At 36.9% G+C, this 18,755-nt stretch overlaps 1 protein-coding gene across 2 annotated transcripts; it reads left to right on the top strand.

Moving 5' to 3' along the window:
* The first annotated feature begins 10,105 nt into the window (after positions 1-10,105).
* On the top strand, positions 10,106-15,016 carry LOC137710375 (auxin response factor 9). 2 transcript variants are annotated; one of them, XM_068449333.2, is made up of 14 exons: positions 10,106-10,709; positions 10,816-10,922; positions 11,050-11,151; positions 11,446-11,502; positions 11,598-11,750; positions 11,865-11,949; positions 12,130-12,220; positions 12,389-12,553; positions 12,660-12,773; positions 12,875-12,947; positions 13,078-13,231; positions 13,367-13,980; positions 14,079-14,266; positions 14,376-15,016. In XM_068449333.2, the coding sequence occupies exons 1-14, from the start codon at positions 10,694-10,696 to the stop codon at positions 14,503-14,505; spliced, it is 2,049 nt and encodes a 682-aa protein (XP_068305434.2). In that variant the 5' UTR covers positions 10,106-10,693; the 3' UTR covers positions 14,506-15,016. The 2 variants fall into 2 exon arrangements, with proteins under 2 accessions (XP_068305434.2, XP_088551821.1); XM_088695695.1 differs by having other exon boundaries at positions 10,547-10,709; positions 11,446-11,496.
* Positions 15,017-18,755: the final 3,739 nt, after the last annotated feature.

The following is an 18,755-nucleotide window of genomic DNA, read 5'->3' as shown; positions in this document are numbered from 1 at the left end:
TACTCAACAACTTCACGTAATGACCCATTCCAGAAAAAGGGGCAGCGAGTACACAATCGATAAGTAGATATGGTCTGACCTCACACAACAAATACATATTTAACGAAGTAGATTCGGCATGCCCCATACAGGATCGATCTTCTAGCCTAGCACCAAGGTGATTTTTTTTTCTTTCAAAGAATTCATATTTTTACGATAAGTGCCCTATAAATGATATGATCGAGCGCCTTTATCCAAGTTTGTCAGGTTTCTATCCTCAAATTTAAAAGTCTAAACTCAAAACCTGTGTGGTTGTGGAGACCAAAAATCCAATTTACCTTTCTCTATCACCTCTTTGTTTAAAGAAATATATGCTTACATGGAGGCAATTCCAGGGTAGCTGTCCACCCACAAACTCAAAATGTTGCAATTTGCCCCATGATTGTCCTCACATGGATTCCAACCAAAAACAAGTTTTCTTTAATGTTTACAAGGTATTACCTAAAACAAACCTTAATTGCATTTCTTTTATAATTAGTTTAAATTTTTGTAGGGTACCCTACCCCACATGGGATTTCAACCTCAAAACAATTTTTTTTTTTTTTAACAAACAATACTATCTATATTAAGGGCTATATTAAGGGGGCGGAGGAAGTGAGTTAAACCTTACAATGGGCTAGCCATAATAATATGGTTCAAATTCACCTTTAATGATAATCGAACCTGATACCTCTCACTTACAAGTGAAAAAAAATACAACTAAACCGTAGTACTAAGTGGTACCTCAAAACAATTTTTTAGATGATGCTATATCAACACACATTTTCTTAATTTCTGTCATTTAGCATTCTTCAATTCATTTGATATGAGAGCCAAAAGTTGGAAAATATTAATATTCTTCAATTCATTTGATATGAGAGCCAAAAGTTAGATAGAACATGTGAAAGGTAAAAAAGGGTGAGTGAATAACGTTAATTTTTTCTTTGGTTTTCCAAAACCAAAGTCATTGATTTCATTTTTTGGGCAGGCGTGAATGCAGCCAAGGAACACCAACCAAATTGGTCTCCACATGGGGTGTGCCTCTACAATACCACAAACCCCACCAATCTTGCTACTTTCTCTTTCTTGTAAACAAAAAGATTTATTAAGGTAGAAATATACATAAAATAATGTATTACTTTCTCTTCTGAAGCACATTTAATTTAATAGTGAGTTATTTTCTTCTTTTCATTTAAATAATTTTTGTCCGTAGTCTTCAGTGACAAGAGCATTCCAGGTTTGAAGGGCTGTGGTGGCCCTGGTGGGGGCAAATACACCGCATGTTCCTTTCGAAACCGTAACAGTGGATCAACATGCAGCTACATCTCTTAGGACGTCATCACGATTGGATGCAGGAGCAAACCACTCTCAGATTTTATCCAAGCCATGATAAAGTTGGCATGGAACACTAATCAAATTAGATGATTTAGTTATGCGCATGATGATGAGTAACTGATCGCCGCCGTTTGGATCTAATATGTTGTGGTCCTCGTTATCCTCTTCCTTAACCTAAATCTCAAATTTCTCTGACTTTCTTCCTCTCTCCATTTTGACCCCAAACAAAAGTCATCTTCAAAGCTCAAAAACACAATGAAAGAAATTATAGTAAAAACGTCAGATTGGGGCCCTAAATCGACCGAAAAACCTTGAAATTCATAAGTATACCACTAAACTTTTCTGCATGAAAAAAAAATGTCAAGATGAGCCTAGAACTATTCTGGTTCCTTCATGACTCTGCCTCTGATCATGCATAATTTTAAACTTGGAATAATAAATATGTGATGAGTAATATAACCCCATGAACATTGTAGTTTGTGGATTTTGTTATTTACTCAATAACCTAAATCATTTTTGTATGAATGTACGCTTGATATTAAGGGTGTTGAGGTAGTAGGATTTTGAGAGAAAATGAAGAGTGTTTCTGGGTTTTCTTTTTGTATTTTTATTTTCCAATTGATTTGTAAAACATAACACAAAAGAAGTAATTCCCCCCAATTTAACAAAATATTATGTTATTGTAAAAACACATCCAATAATTAGCACAAAGATAGTACAATTAACATAATAAGAGGACAGGTGTCGAACGATAAAGTTAAGTATAAGAAAATCGAAGTGTTTGGGGCCTAATTATGCAAAGCCATATATTAGAGAAAAAGAATAGGTACAGCCAAACACACACATAACCAAATTGTGATTGGTTTGTCCTTACTCTCATCCACGTTCTCTAATTAAAAAAGGATTAACAAAAGTAATTAAAGACCCTAATTCACTTTGCTTCTGCACTTATCCACAGCACTAATGCTGTTTTAACTTTTATTCGTATTAAACAAAACCAAAAATGCTGACCAGAATTCACATTGCTTTCATCAAAATGTTGTTATGCATTGCAGCCTTGCAGCCACCACCAAAACGACAAATTATAATGCAAATTTTAATCCAAAAGGCAGAATTTGCATACAAGCTTAACTGTCATTTTTAAATTTATTCAAATTGACATTACTATCCTAAATAACATTCAAGAGAGAGACGGTTGAACCAATATGTAGTAAGTAGATGAATAGGGTGATGGTTTAAATCCGAGATACAGTGAATTAATTAATAACTCCCTATACATCAAAGTAGTCCACCGATTACAATGATCATAGTTATGGTCCAGTGGTGAACCATAATTTATTCGAGCGGGTGAAATTTAAAAGGGTAAAAAGTTCCAATAAAATGTAGACAAGCAAATCCTAACGACATGTTTACACATCTAGTCGGGTAATACTGCAATTAGTACATACCAAACACAACTACAAATAATGACCACCTTGAACCAAAAGAACAAGACCATGAAAGCCATAAAAAACAAAGAGACAACACAAGACTAAATTCATTAGACTGAAAAGGGTACCCAGAGACTGAAAAAAAAATAGAGGGAAATAAAATGCTAAAATGCAGACGAAGGAGCCACTGACATGCCCTTGGAGCACTTGGGAAGCTGGAAATTTATTAATACGAGAAGCAGCTCAGTTGGCAGCTCCACATACAACTCATTTTCTTTGAATACAAGCTCCCTCTCCACCTCATTTCTCTTCCTCTCATCCAATCCGTAAACACATGCAAGCTCCTGATCAACTCTACCAAATAAAATAAATAAATAAAAATAAATAAAAAAATAAATAAAAAAACCTCTTTTTAAAAAAATGAAAAAACAAACAAAATTCAACAAGCAGAAAAAGCAGAAAGATTCAATATTTGGAGAGAAAAGGGAAAAATTGGAAAACGGGGATGGTGCGTTTTGATAAACTCATCATGGTTGATGATGTTCTTGAAGACTAGGAGAGATCTCAGCACAATCACAGAAATCTATGGGAAAGGAGAGATAACATCATGGTGTTGTGGGGGTGGAAAAAGTAAAAACCGAAACCATTCCGTGTAAGTTCAGAGGAATCAAAAAGGTAAATTCTTGCTCTTAGGTCAATTTCCAACTGCCACAGATACGACCGCACCTCTTTCCTCCTATGTGGCTTTCGGTTATGGTTGTTTACTACAAAAAGTGTGTGCAGCATAATGATGGTCTCTTTTCTTCTTACACTGTTTGATTAATATAATCCTTTTTCTTATACGACCTTTGCGAAAAGGTAATCACACTTGGCAGTTGGCGGCATCACCAAAGATTATATAGTCTAATTAATTATTTTCGCTCGCAATTAGAAGCCCCATTATTTGTAGGGGTTTCTTAATCTCTCTGTCACATATGCGCACAATCACATACACTTGCACGCGCCTCGCTTTTCTTGCGCGCCCCTCACTTTCTTGTTGCTACATTTTACCTTCGCTCATCCACACATATTTAACTTCGAACTTCAAACTTGAAAAGTTATTTTTTGACTTGTAAAAAATTGCCAATTTATCTTCTGCACTTTAATTTTAGTTAATTACCCTTTTGAACTTATAAAATTAGTCAATTACTCTCTTACCGTTAGATTTTCTAACTTTCCTTCCAATACTCCGCCAAATGTTTTCCACATGAACAATTTTTTAGGGTAAAAAAGTTATTTGTTCCTCCACTAAGTACTGATTTGGTATCAAGGTGTTTTTATAAAAAGTGGGTATCAAAAAAAGCTGAGCTCAAAAAGGTGTTTGGTAAACACTTAAAAACGGCTTATTTTCACAGTTTTGGGTGAAAAAAAGATGAAAACGTGAAGAAGAAAAAAAGGATCTTATTCTCACAACACAACAGAAGAAGTTTTTTTTCAAAACACAACAATACCAAACCAGCCCTAAAACCCAACCCTATTTGTTTTCTTTGCATTCTCATCTCCTTTCTCCATAGCGACTCTCATGATCACAACTCTTGCAAAGCTTGACGAAGATGAAGAAGAAGACACAGAAGAAAGAGCTGATGGCGGATATGTTGTGAATGCCTCGTACGTATTGGCGCCATCATTGGGGGACGACAGAGGAGAGGGTGTGTCGTTCATGGATGGGATTAGGGAGAAGGTTGAAGGCTGATAAGGTGCGGGCATCAAAGGTGACGGCCAAACATTGAGAAGGAGGTTATGGCAGCAGATGAGATAAATTTGAAAGTGGTGACGGCTACAATGCCATTTCTAATTCTTGTTTTAGTATACAAATGGACAATTTTGTTGATACATTATAAATAATTGATGTAGTACTAAAAAATAGATGCACATTATAATTCGAGTGAAATTATAATATAATGATTCACGTGATGGTGCGACCACACTAAAAAATAACTCGGGTTATGGATGAGTGGGAGGAAGAGGATGAGTGTTTTCATTTTCATTACTTTGTTTCAAATGTATGAGGTAAAATAAATAACATATCCGATTTAGTAAACCACATATTTATAATTGCCTTTTACTTGTGTGCAGTGGCGGATCCAGGATTTCAAGATCGGGGGGTCCCAAGATAAAAGATTCAAAAAAAAAAAATTAGACTAATTTGGTTCCATATCACTATTTTTTATTGAATTTGGTTTATTGAATAATCAAAATTAATCAACCACGTCAAGTGGCCAATGGTAAGGGTGCGGATTTAGGCTCTCAAAATACAAAAAACAGGGAGGTCCCGAGTTCGAAACTCCAAGCTGATGAGTCTGTTTGACTGTGGCCAGGCTTTCATTATATACATTTCAATCAACTTATGATTAAAGTTTGAATTTGACTACCATACTTACAACTATTTAATACTATCACTATTGAATGGTCATATATACAATAATGACATCAAAAAGGAATATCTAACTATAAGATGATGACAGTAGTAATTAATGTAGTCGGTCCATATTTGACATCATACAATAAGTTTGTGTCATTGTACAAAAAAAAATACACACACACACACATATATATCATTGAGCAACTATCAAATCTCCAGCACATATCTAGATTTTAGCTGGAAAATCGAGACCTCCCGTATAGAAAAAACCTTTAGTACAAAACCCCATTACCAGTACCAAGTTGAGAGAAAGATGAGAGAGGAGAGAGGAGAGAGGAGAGAGAGAGAGAGAGAGTCATAGATCTGATGATTCGGAAGAACAAGTTTGAAAAGGTTAGAAATTTTTTTCTGTTTTTCCAGACTTTCAGAGAGAGTGAACATTAAAATATTTAGTAAAACGAATTTGAAGCTGCTGGTAAATTTGACAATAAGTTTTTTTGCTGTCATTTCATGTCATGTTACATAGAATTTGGTATTTCGATGGAAACAATAGTGGCTGTCTTTTTCTTACTGTTATAACTTATATGGACAATTTAACATCTCTTTTAAAAATGCTCTAAATCACGCTCTAGTAGTCAAAACGTCTAATCAGAAGTAAACCTTAATTGATATCAGTTCGTATCTCCAGAAAAACTCATCATGAATACGAGAAATTTTTCCAAGTGCCAGGAACACCATGACACATGGTGTTCCCTCACCCATTAGGATTTAATTTTATTTATTTATTGAAATATAAAATTAAAGGATATCCAAGATGTCAAATCCTAATGTGTGAGGGAAGACCATGTGTCATGGTGTTCCCGGCACTTGGAAAAATTTCTCCATGAATACGAGCGTATATTGAACTACGTACGTTAACTTGAAAAGAGTGATTAAAGACGGGCATATATTTGATGGCAACTGCTCCTCTTATTATGGAGTCGGTTACTATCAGTTTCCTAAGAGGTTTTAACCCCCTCTCAATTCAAAATGAGTTCAATTATTTTTTCTCCATAATATTTTATTAGAATTAAATATATTTAGTCCAACACTAATATCAGTTCAATTACTTACATATCTTCTTTTTTTTTTTTTTTTTTTCCGGTCAATTACTTACATATCAAAAACATATATACCAAATTTATTTTAATCTCACTCAGATTAAAAGTAGAACTCTTACCCATAATTTTTTTTTTAATACAAATGCACGTAATATTTAACCACTTGGTTGCATTGTAGGGAGACTAAAATTTTAAACTGCATTTGCAACCAAATGAGATGGATCCAATCAGAAATAAACACGTTAATCAACATTTAAGCAATAATCAAACCATCAGCATCCACATCATTTGGTTTATAAAATTTGGTCTCCTTAACATTACCCATTAATTAATATATATGGTATGATCAATAAAATGTCCTACCCACAGAAAAAGAAGGAAGCTTAGCACTATATTATGCATGATATTAAAAAAGATTAGATTAATAAACTAATTAATTATTAAGATAAAGCATATAAAAATGAGGTGTGTGGAAGGCATCTTGGATAATAATTTGATTAAAATCATATTCATATATTCATATATGATAAGATATATTATGGTAGTGGGGACAGAGAGTTGCTTAAGTTGTTAAAAGATGCAAAGTAGGGAGAGGAGGACTACTTAGACTAGTAATTAACTTGTTAAATAAAGGTGGGTTTAAACAAATATTTTTACATCCTTTTCATTGTTCTTCCCCGAGAGGGGAGAGGTAAAGCAAACCCTAATCTGACGTGGCATGCATGTTTTCTCATCGTCTTTTTTCACAGTTTACTGTGATTATCAAGCTTGATGGCTGCTGCTTTTTGTATTTTTAATATAAAGATTTCAATATTTAAATTCTTTCCTTGCTAAACAAATAGTAATCAAGTCTTGATACAAAAAGCAAATACTAAACAAGTGAGAACTTTTAGTTTCAGTGGTAATTAAGGAGCATATTTTATTATTTCTTAGTTTCCTTTCTCTAATAAAATCATATAAAAAAATAAAAATAAAAACTTTGGCAGTGATCGCTCCCTACTACATTTGGTGATATATACCGTACGTTCGTTATAAAATATGTCATGTGAAGAGCCTCCTACTATTTGACATATTGAGCGACACGTACCATCTAGTTAAAATATGTCACGTAAGCACAAATTTTTATTTATAATTTTTTTTTTTTAAATATGACGTGTTTTTATTGAACAACACTTATTACTCAACATTCTATCGGGCACATCACCAAGTTTTTCTTGAGCAAAATGATACCAACATAGGTGTAGCCTCCTTTAAAAATAAATAACCAAATTTTTATCTCGTCATGATTAAAAACTATTTGAATAATGTTAGACATACTAAATTTATGTACTAAACTTATAAAATTTCTATTCAAATTGAAATTTGATTAATAATTATGGGATGTGATATCCATACACCCCATTTTACTTCTCACACACCTTTTTAATTTTCGACCGTCAGATCGGATTAATTGAAGAAGATCAACGGATAGAAATTATCAAAGGGTATGTAATAAGTAAATGGGGTGTGTGGATAGCACACCCCATAATTATAATAAAAGTTTGTATCATGTGGAATGTGATACATAATTTGGTGGACAAATCATGTTTCTCTAGCATTACCCAGATAAATTGTTATCCAATTAAATACTTTCATACAAAATGGCTCATTACTTAAGAGAGTGGCATGACTAACCATGTGCTCATACTTCTCTATTGGAATATTTCTCCAGACAGAGATCTCCCACATCACTTTTCCCAAGTTAAATGATACCCTGCATGAAAGAAACTTAAGTACAACCATTTCTATGGTCCAATTTCAACTCTACAGTAAAATGCAGTTTTATTGATCAATGTAAATTTAGTTTTGCATTCAAAACTGTAAGGGCCTGTTTGTAGGTTGATTGAGATATATTATGACCATTAAAACGGACTTGAGTCTAATTTATTGTTTGTCATGTTAAAATGTGAGACAGACAAGATTGAATGAGTGAGTTATCTAATCTATTCTTATATATGGGTTACAAATCTTGTCTTATATGTCCCTGATAATCCAATTCTATCCTAAATGCGCAATCCAACACAACCCGCGAAAGGGCCTTAAATGCCTACCTGGTAGTCCGGTTGGAATAAGTTGTGACCAATTAAAATTGACTTCAATAAAGTCCATCAATCAATTGTTTGTTGTGTCAAAATATGAAATGAACAGACTGAACATTATGAATTACAACTTCTGTCTTATATGTCCCTGCTAATCCAATAATATCCTAGAGATTCAATTTCATCCAACCCACGAAGCAAAAAAGTTACCACATCATCATTGCTAGATAGGAGATAAAGATTACGTGGAAGTTAAAATAAGAAAGGTAAATAACATGTCGCCATGGGACCCTAGAGGTTCACCTCCGCTGACGTGCGTGACCAAGAACCACCAAACCGCTCACAGATTGTCTGGGGAAAAGAAAAGGTGATAAAAACCGACCAAGACCAAGATCCAAATGCTCACCCACGTGTTTCGGCGAGTGCCACCCTCGTTACCGAGTGCCATGTAACGTAATTATCAAACCAAAGATTCAAAAATTAAGGATGGGAGATAAATCCACTCTATGTCAACCATGAGTTGGTGATTTAGTGGTAAATAACAGATTACAAAGCTTCCTTAAAAATAAAAAATGAAGATCTCAGGTTTGAAACACGTTGATGGTATAGAAGCCAAACTTGTGGCCAGGAGAGGTTAAAATACATCTGTGAATCTTCCCAACACTCGAAAAGAATGGATAATCGTAACTTACCACCCGTTGAGACCTTTAAAAATAAAAATAAAAATAAATCCCCCCTACTGGTTTATAAAATTTTTACTACCATTTTTACTGTTTTGTAAAATTACATCAAAGGACCTAGAAACATCTGCTGACCCACGCTCGCGTCACCGGGGAGGCCTACGCCGTCATGGCTCTTGAGTGTGTCCCCGCCGACATCTGATCCTGGGGCGGCATCGCTCGAATGTCCAACCCCTAGCTCATCAAGGAAATCAATCGTTCCGTCACCATCCCCGTCATGGCCAAAGCCTGCATCGGCCATTTTGTCAAGGACCAAATCCTTGAAGCCATCGGCATGGACTATGTCGATGAGAACGAGATCCTCACCCTCCCGGTCGGCACCGGAAACATCTTCGAGGAGGTTCGACTTGTACGACACGTGATGGGGGAACATCGGGGTTTTGAGGAACATGGACGATGAGGAGGTGTTTGTGTACTCGAAGAGAATCGCGGGGCCGTACGATGTCATGATGCAGATGAAGCAGTTCGAGAGGCTGCCAGTGGTGCATTTTGTTGCCGACGGTGTGGCGACTTCTACATACGCTGATGATGCAGTTGGGGTGGAAGAAAAAAAGGATTTAGATATTTGAGGTCATTTTAGAAATAATTAGGATGAATTAATAGGATTTTAGTTTTTTAATTTTTTTTATGGTTGGTGTAGAAATTGGACAATGGGTAAGTCTAGTAATAAAAAAAATAAAAAAAAAAATAAAAAAAAAAATTAACAAAAACAAAAAAGAAATTAAAAAGAAATTAAAATTCCAACCCCAATATTCTGCCGGGTTAACTCGAGCCAACCCTGTTGCCTACTTCGAAGCAGACAACGAAAGGAACGGCGACAAACAGCTCCGTTACACCAAACCACACGCATCCCGAAGCGCCGTTCGCATCAACGAATTAAAATTTAAAACCAGCCGTTACGAAACGCCGTCGTGTTTCTGCTCCTTTACACCCCGCAGGACCCCACCTTTCCGTTACGCGCTGCTCCTGTCCGTTAACCCACCCCTCCGGTTACTCTCTAACTACGGTTAGTTCAGTCACACAGAAGGGAGGGGAGAGAGAGAGAGGGTCAGACGTCAGAGTTAAAGCGAACACAAAGTCGCGTATAAGAAGACGCGCGCATAGCGGTTTGTGGATTCTCTCTGTAACTGCGTTTCCTCGACGTGGATTCCCGAGAGAGAGAGAGAGAGAGAGAGAGAGAGAGAGAGAGAGAGAGCGAGAGTGTTTTTAGAGAGAGAAAGAGAGGGAGCGAGGAGGAAGAAAAGCGGTTTTGCGAGCAGAGAAGGCGGTATTGTAACGGTTTGTTGGTTTCGGCGAAACGGTTTTTATCGATCAGCGATTGTTACACGAAGGGTGTGTGAAGCGATAAAAAGTGGAAGCTTTGTGTGATTAAAATCGTATTAACGGCTGATTAAGGAGTCATTATTGGTGCTATTATTGTGCTCAAGTATAAGTATACATTCAGCTCAGCGTTGTCTGCGTAGACCGAGAAAGAGACAGACAGAGACAGAGAGAGGTAGAGAGAGAAAGGGGAGAGAGAGAATCAGAATCGTCTGAGCTTTTGTTGGGGCAAGTTTGAAATTTTTTGACTCGGGAGGGTTCGAGTTCAACGATGGCGAATCGGGAAGGTGAATATCCGTTGATTTTCTCTCTCATTTTCTCAGACTTTCTCGGATTTTCCCGGAAAATTAACGTTTTTTCTTCCCCTTTTTGTTTGGGGGTTCTGTTTTGCAGGCGGCGATCTGTATCCGGAGCTATGGAAGGCCTGCGCGGGCCCACTCGTCGATGTGCCTCGCGTCAACGAGAGAGTCCTCTACTTTCCACAGGGCCACATGGAACAAGTGAGTTTTCCATCTTCCTTTTTTATTTTTATTTTTTTTCTAATTTTTGTTTTTCTGCATATGGAATTGTTATCCTTTCGTCGAAATTGAATTTTTTTTTTTGCTATTTTTGGGGATTATTTTTTAGTTGGAGGCGTCAACGCCAACAAATCAGGAACTGAATCAAGGGATTCCGCAGTTCAATCTTCCCTCGAAGATTCTTTGCCGCGTCGTTAACGTTAACCTACTGGTATTTCCTCTTTGTTTTCTCTAATTTGTGTTTGGTTGCTGAGAAAACGAGGGATTGGAATTAGAAAACTTTTGTTGATTCCTGCAAAATGATAAGTGAGATCAGTTGGATCTGTTGGTTGAGTTCATCTTCAGCTGATTAGGAGGTCCCAATGATTGGAAAGTCTTCAACTTTAAAATCTGTCGAATATATGTCTTCAATTTGCTGGGTTTTCTCAGTAACCAAACAAGTTTGGAATAATTTGTGAAATTATTTGTTTGGAAATATCTTACCTTGAGTTGTCTGCAATATTAGGCTGAGCAGGAAACAGATGAGGTTTATGCACAGATTACTTTAATTCCAGATGTAAATGTAAGATTCAAATGAGCTGCTTCTTCCTGATTAACTTTTCTCTGTCCGAGCATTATTTCGTTGTCATTGTTAATGTTATATGTTTATATGTTTAGCAAACGGAGCCTACTAGTCCTGATCCATGCCTTACTGAACCTCAAAGACCTGCAGTTCACTCATTCTGCAAAGTTTTAACTGCCTCTGATACAAGCACCCATGGCGGGTTTTCTGTTCTTCGGAAACATGCCACTGAATGCCTTCCTCCACTGGTATATACTCTCTCTGTTCTAGCTTTTGTTTTGACTGTTCTTTCTAGGTCTCATTATTTCTTTGATTTGATTTGCATGTCTGTACTTCTTCACCATGTGTGTATTCTTTTTCAGGACATGACCCAGGCAACCCCAACTCAGGAATTGGTTGCCAAGGATCTTCATGGTTACGAGTGGCGATTTAAGCATATTTTCAGAGGTGACGTATTTCATTTGCTCTGCACTTTTGCAGTTGTCCCACCAAATGTGTGATTTGATTTCATAATTATTAGAAAGAGCTCATGAGTTGGACAGCTAATCCTATAAGGAAAATTCAGACATGTCAATTAACCATATCAATCGTTGCTCACAGTTCCTCTATCTGTGATTAACTGAACAGGTCAACCACGGAGGCACTTGCTTACAACAGGGTGGAGTACTTTTGTCACCTCCAAGAGATTAAGTGCTGGAGATTCCTTTGTATTTCTCAGGTATACATATTCATTTGTTCTCACCCCTTCATTCCTGTTGTCTCTTTATTAGTTGTCCACTAAATTTAACAGTGTAACTGCCTGGAAAATTGAATTTTCCCGTATGATATATGGGGCATATGTTTTTCGATCAAACAGTCACTAATCTGTTGAAATTTGGTTTCTTAGAGGGGTCAACGGGGAGTTACGTGTTGGAGTTAGACGTCTTGCTCGTCAACAGAGCAGCATGCCATCATCTGTGATCTCGAGTCAAAGCATGCATGTAGGGGTGCTTGCAACTGCATCTCATGCACTTGCAACCCAAACTCTTTTTGTCGTCTATTATAAACCAAGGTATGTTGTATTATGTTAACCAGATGAATTTAAAATGATCTATACGTCGAATCATTTAACACATGATTTCTCATATTCTATCTTGATTTCCTTTTGAAATGTCCAGGACTAGTCAGTTCATTATTGGTTTGAACAAGTATTTGGAGGCTGTCAACAATAAGTTTTCAGTCGGAATTAGATTCAAAATGAGGTTCGAGGGGGAGGATGTTCCTGAGAGAAGGTAGAAGTCAAATTCAGCAGTGCTATAGTGTGTTTACCGGCAATAAATTTGTTTATGGGCTTTCTAATGTATTCTTGTTCTATGTTCTTTAATTTTTCCAGGTTTTCAGGCACAATTGTTGGTCTTGAAGATATATCTCCTCACTGGGCAGATTCAAAATGGCGATCACTTAAAGTAAACTCTTTGTACCGGTTTCCTTTTCTTTTTCTTGTCGTCTTGTTCCTTTCTCCTTTCCTCCCCCTTGTCCTTGTATTGGACCTTAAATGTTCCGACATAAATTTGCTCTTGTGAAATATCTTCCAAGGTTCACTGGGACGAATCTGCATCCATTCCAAGGCCTGACAAGGTATCGCCTTGGGAGATAGAACCTTTTGTGGCGTCTGTACCTCCAAGCCTTCCTCAACCAGCTGTGGTGAAGAACAAAAGGCCTCGACCACCCACTGAAATCCCAGCTCTTGGTAGGAACCTTTTACCTTTTGTTTCCCAGTAACCAACTAAACAGCAACACCGGCCCCGTTTTTTCCATTTGCCTTGGATTGGTTTTTTTTAGTTCCGAGTGTTCTAAATTCTAACTTACCTTGTGTGGATATTAGATGCAATGAGTTCAACAGCGTCAGCTATGTGGAATTCTGGGCTGTCACAGTCCCATGACAAGTCACCACTGAGTGTCTCTGCTGAAGGCAAAAGAAGTGAAAGTCATGTTGGATGGCAACACCAACAGGCAGATGTGATCAGCAACAACTCTGTTCCAAGGACTCAGACTGATGCGGGATGGTTCTCTTCTCAGGCAGGTGGTTCTCCGCACATGTTTCAGGAAACAATGGAGGATAGTAAAAGTGTTTCTGCTTGGCCTGTTTTCTCTGGATATTCGACTCCAAACTCATCAAAGCTGAAAAATGACTCAATGTTTGACCATGTTGAAAAAGAGAAGAAAACTGAGACAGCTACTAGTTGTCGAATTTTTGGAATAGACTTTACAAATCATTCTACAAGCTCCCCTGCCATGGAGAAGGTACCTCTGCAACCAATCAGTGGATCTACTGGAACCCCTGAAGGACGTGTTAGTAACATGTTAGCAGCCGAGTCAGACCAGAAATCTGACCTTTCAAAGACTTCTAAAGAAGGCAAACCTGGACAGCTGCAAGTATCACCGAAGGAAACACAGAGCAAACATAGTTGCTCTACGTCCGCCAGAAGTCGCACCAAGGTGCTCAAAGTATAATTATTTTATATTATTTCTGCCTCTGAAGTGTGATATTTGTGTTATAGATTATGATGATTTGTGGTGTTTGTACATTCCAAAAGGTTCAAATGCAGGGGATAGCTGTTGGCCGAGCAGTGGACTTGACGACATTGGAAGGATATGATCAGCTTATAGATGAACTGGAGGAGATGTTTGACATCAAGGGACAGATTCGCCACAGTAACATGTGGCAAATTGTCTTTACTGATAATGAAGGAGATATGATGCTTATGGGTGATGACCCGTGGTCGTAAGTATACTTTATTGCAAAAAATATATCACACAAACGTGTTGTGTTTGGATTTTCCTAACATGTTTCCTTGTTTAGTTATGAAACCTTTGCGTCGTTTTCTTTGCAGGGAATTCTGTGACATGGTGAAAAGAATCTTTATATGTTCAAGTCAAGACATGAAGAAAATTAGCGCCGGCTGCAAACTTCCAATGTCGTCACAAGAAGTTGAAGGGGGACCGGTAATAAGCTCGGACTAACATCGAACAGGTTGTTGATTTTTTAGTTACCGCTTTGGTTTCGTTGATTTTCGGGTCACGTCGTTTGTTTGTTTGTGGATGGAGGGAGGGAGGGAGGGAGGGAGGGAAGACTTGATTTTTGGGCAGGAGGAGGAAGAAAATTGAAGTTGGAAGAAGGGACATCGGCTAATTGATAGCTCGTTTTTTAGAGCTAGCTAGACAACATTTGACTGGAAACTGAAAAAGATGTAATGGCAATTGTGTAATTGTAATGTGTTTGGTAGTGGGTAGGATTAGGAGTCTGTGAATATTTAAAGGCAATTTGTGGTGGGTCGGAGGAGGAGTCGGGTGTTTTGAGGGTTTTGGTGGGTTTTTAGGGTATTTTGCTTCATGTGATGCTGTTGTAAATATATGTGTACTTTGGCAGTGTAATATTTTGGTGGTTAGTGTGTGACAGTATGCAGTATGCAATCTCGTGTTGCTGGATTAGTTAATTAATTAATATAATTAGGCTTTGAATGGTTTTTAATAATCCTTTGCTAATTTGTTTTAATCCCTCAAAATTTGTGCATATGTCGCTTCTTGTGGGTGGGATGGGTTGTTAACTCTCTTGTTCCCTTGCCATGTTTTTTATGTTTTTTTATTTTTTTTTTATTTTAAGATTAGCCCTTAGTGGAGACGGCTTTGTTGTTGTTGTAGATGTTAAATTAGCCACGGACGGAATTGTTGTAGATGTTAAATTAGCCACGGACGGAATTTAAACTCACGATATCAAGTAAGATCTCAACATTTTCTTACCACTGTGATAAAAGGCTACTTGTCCTTTGTCATGAGCTTGGTTTGGACTATATGAGCGGATTGGATTACCAACCTTCAATCTGCCCAAACCAACTGATTGAATTCAATTGAATTTTGTGAATGGCAAGTTAGATACAGACTAATCAATCGAATTTAATTTTGATCGGTTGTTAATCACAATTTTGAACGCGACGTGATTGGATCTGATAGACACATCCAATTGAGTTAATTCAGTCTAGTTGTTTGGTCGTAATATCCAACCCAACCCAAACTAGTTATTTTATTTTTCGAATTAACCCAACCCAACCCAATCCAATCTAGTTTCTTCATGGCTTTGTCTTTCCAAAGGTTTTTCAAGTCGATTCTTGAAACTGCTATATTTAGAGGACTAAAACACTTTCTAGGGCATTGAATTTTTGTCGGGCAATTAGCCACAAATGTTTCGACATTTGGTTGCACTTTTCGTTACTTTCTAAAAATTACTTTTTTGATCGAATTTGCCTGTAAAAAGTTCATATTACACTTAATTAATCAGGAAGAGATAAAAAATGAAGCGACGCACTAACGACTTCTAACAACATGCTCCCATTTTGATGTTGCACCATCACTCAAACAACACAACCACACTAGCACCACAACTATACTCCCAGTAATTTTAAAAACAACCAAAAAGTCATTTTAAAGAACCTCATTTAACCAAAAAAGACTTGTATTTCAATTTTATTTAAACCAAAATTCTTAGGATTTTGAACTACCACTCCAACGACAATCTGAAAATGCTACAATGACACTCCAATACTCCCTCTTTTATAATTCTAAACAATACAACCACAGAACAATCTAATGGTGCCACGACACTCCAACCATAATCCCCCTTTAATTAATTTGAACCAATACAACCACAATATTAATCTGATGAAGCCACAACAATCCACCCCCTATTATGATTTTGAAACAACACAAGCATAACAACAATCTGATGATGCCCCAACGTTACTCCGGCAATACGCCTTCCATTGTCTGATATCAAACCACCACAATCACAACAATTCATTCAAGGAACCCTCTCCTTATTCATTCTCCAACCACCACTATCAAATTTCAAATCCGAAAAATTGAAGAATGGATTTGAGAGGTGGGGCAATCCAAATTTCAAATTAGATGTTCTTCGCCGCTCACAATTTGATTAGTCAAGGCGGAGCAACTATAAAATGGATCTGACAGTGTCGTTAGGTGCCATTAGGGCGTTATTGTGTTTTTGGTGGTTTATGATGAATGAAGGACATGTTGATCAATAAAAAGATCAATGAAGGATAATATGGACTTTTCACAGGTAGAATTGATCAAGATAACAATTTTTAGAAAATTTAATCAAAAGTGTAACTAAATGTCAAAACATTTCTATTGTAGCTAATTGCCCATTTTTATTTAACACTTACATCTAGTAAACCGGGTGACTTTATTAGATTTGATAGGAATTAGATTCATATTTTGATATATTACAAGTGATCATCCAATCTAACCCAATGCAGTACCAAATCAATCTGATCGGCTTGGTTTAGGTTAAGATCAATTAGTAAATTAGTCAATTACAATTGTAAATTTGAATACGGTTGTATGTAATCATCCATTCTAATTCGACAAGCATGCCTAGTATTCTAACAACATAACATATAATTCAATGGTTATGCATGTCACTAACATGCATGCAAAATATGTCTTTTACCCTGAGTAGTTTTTATTTTTTATTTTTACAAACGATAGTGTTAGTGGGTTAAACTATTAGTGGTTAAGGGGAGGGGGGTCAGCGGAGATTAAACATGCACCAGAGTACATAAACATCATTACTGCCGATCACTGCAGTAAAGCGTCATTTGTTTCTGAGTAAATTTTATTGTAGAGTAGCAAAGACAAGGACATCATAGACCAATTAATGCCAAACCTAATTTATGTCTCTAGAGAAAAAAAAATAGGACATCGCCTCACCATTTCAAAGCTGGTACCCTTTGTAAGCTTCCATACATATTGCTAAGTTATTATATCTTCCATGATACGTTATACGTAGTACTAAATGCTACGAGCATTGGATGACCTAAATTGATTTGAATTATTGTCTCGTAAATCCAAGCCATCTATTGCTCATAGCACCAAAGTGAAACCCAAATAAATTAGTTGATTAACTTACTCTGTATTCTGTAATTACTGCAAATTAGCTTCGAGTTTCAGCTACCATCACCAATGCTCCAATAGATTGCAGTGTGAGGGATGGAAGTCTATATTCTGTCATCTTGACAGGGCAGCATTTTATGGGGATATCCTTCCCAATCAAACTCCTTGATATGTTGAATCAAAACAAACGATGGGTCATGGGCCTCCTTGATGTGGCTTTCTCTAAATACAGTCCAATTATATTTGGCAAGCAAGATATGGGCCTTTTGAAGGGCCTTGCTTATGCTCACTCTGGGTTTTGGCCCATTTGGTCAATTCCAATCACTGTATATGCTTTCCTCCCCCGCTACTAGCTCTTCTCAAGGGAATTATCATCTTTCCAAAGGTAACATGCCATTTCAATCATTTTTCAAGATAATATTTATTAAATTACCAAACTGTCTAACTTCTAAATAAACATATTATCATCTACATACATACTTAAATAGAATTTTTTTTATTAATTAGTGCAAATTAACAATCTGATGACATAACGTGTCAATCTGTCTTAAAACATAATATTCGATTTTGTTTTGTAGTTTAATGGTCTAGGGTCAAATTTGACGTGTTACTAGTACAATTGCAGGTTTTAGAGCCAAGTTTTTTCTTATATGCATTCTTTTCCTTGGAGCCTACGGTCAAGACTTGCTAGACTTTGTTTTAGCAGGAGGGAGGAACATTCCAAAGGTGGTGGAATGACCAAAGGATGTGGATCATTAGGATGTGGACCATTAGGGGACTCTCAAGCTACTTGTTTGGATCCACTTGAGTTCTTGCTCAAGTCCTTCGGCGTTTCCACACATGGGTTCAATCTGGCTAGCAAAATCTTCGACGACGATCAAAGCGAAAGGTACGAACAGGGAATCATGGATTTTGAAGTCCCTTCGTCCATGTTTGCGCCCTTAACAATGGCTGCCGTTGTGAACTTGGCTGCCTCCATTTGGGGGCTTGTGGAGATTTTCAGAGGAAGCAATAATCTGGAGTGGCTGTTTGTGCAGATGTTTATAGCTGGTTTTGGAATAGTTAACACGCATACCAATTTATGAAGCCCTAATCTTAGGACTGATAAGGGAAATTTTCCAACAAAAACTACCCTAGTTTCAGCATTTCTAGCAGTTGCTTTCATAAAAGCAATCAAAGAAATAGAGATTTGTACATTACTTATCATACTCATAATTTAAAGCCAAAGCCATTGCTAATAAAATGGAACTATGTTTGTAGTGGATTGAGCCTTGATAGGATACCAACAGCATTATGACAAAATT

The sequence above is a fragment of the Pyrus communis genome, chromosome 6, assembly GCF_041283825.1.
Source record: "Pyrus communis isolate YQ-2024b chromosome 6, ASM4128382v1, whole genome shotgun sequence".
Lineage (NCBI taxonomy): Eukaryota > Viridiplantae > Streptophyta > Magnoliopsida > Rosales > Rosaceae > Pyrus > Pyrus communis.
This window is presented reverse-complemented; position numbering and strand designations above follow the sequence as displayed.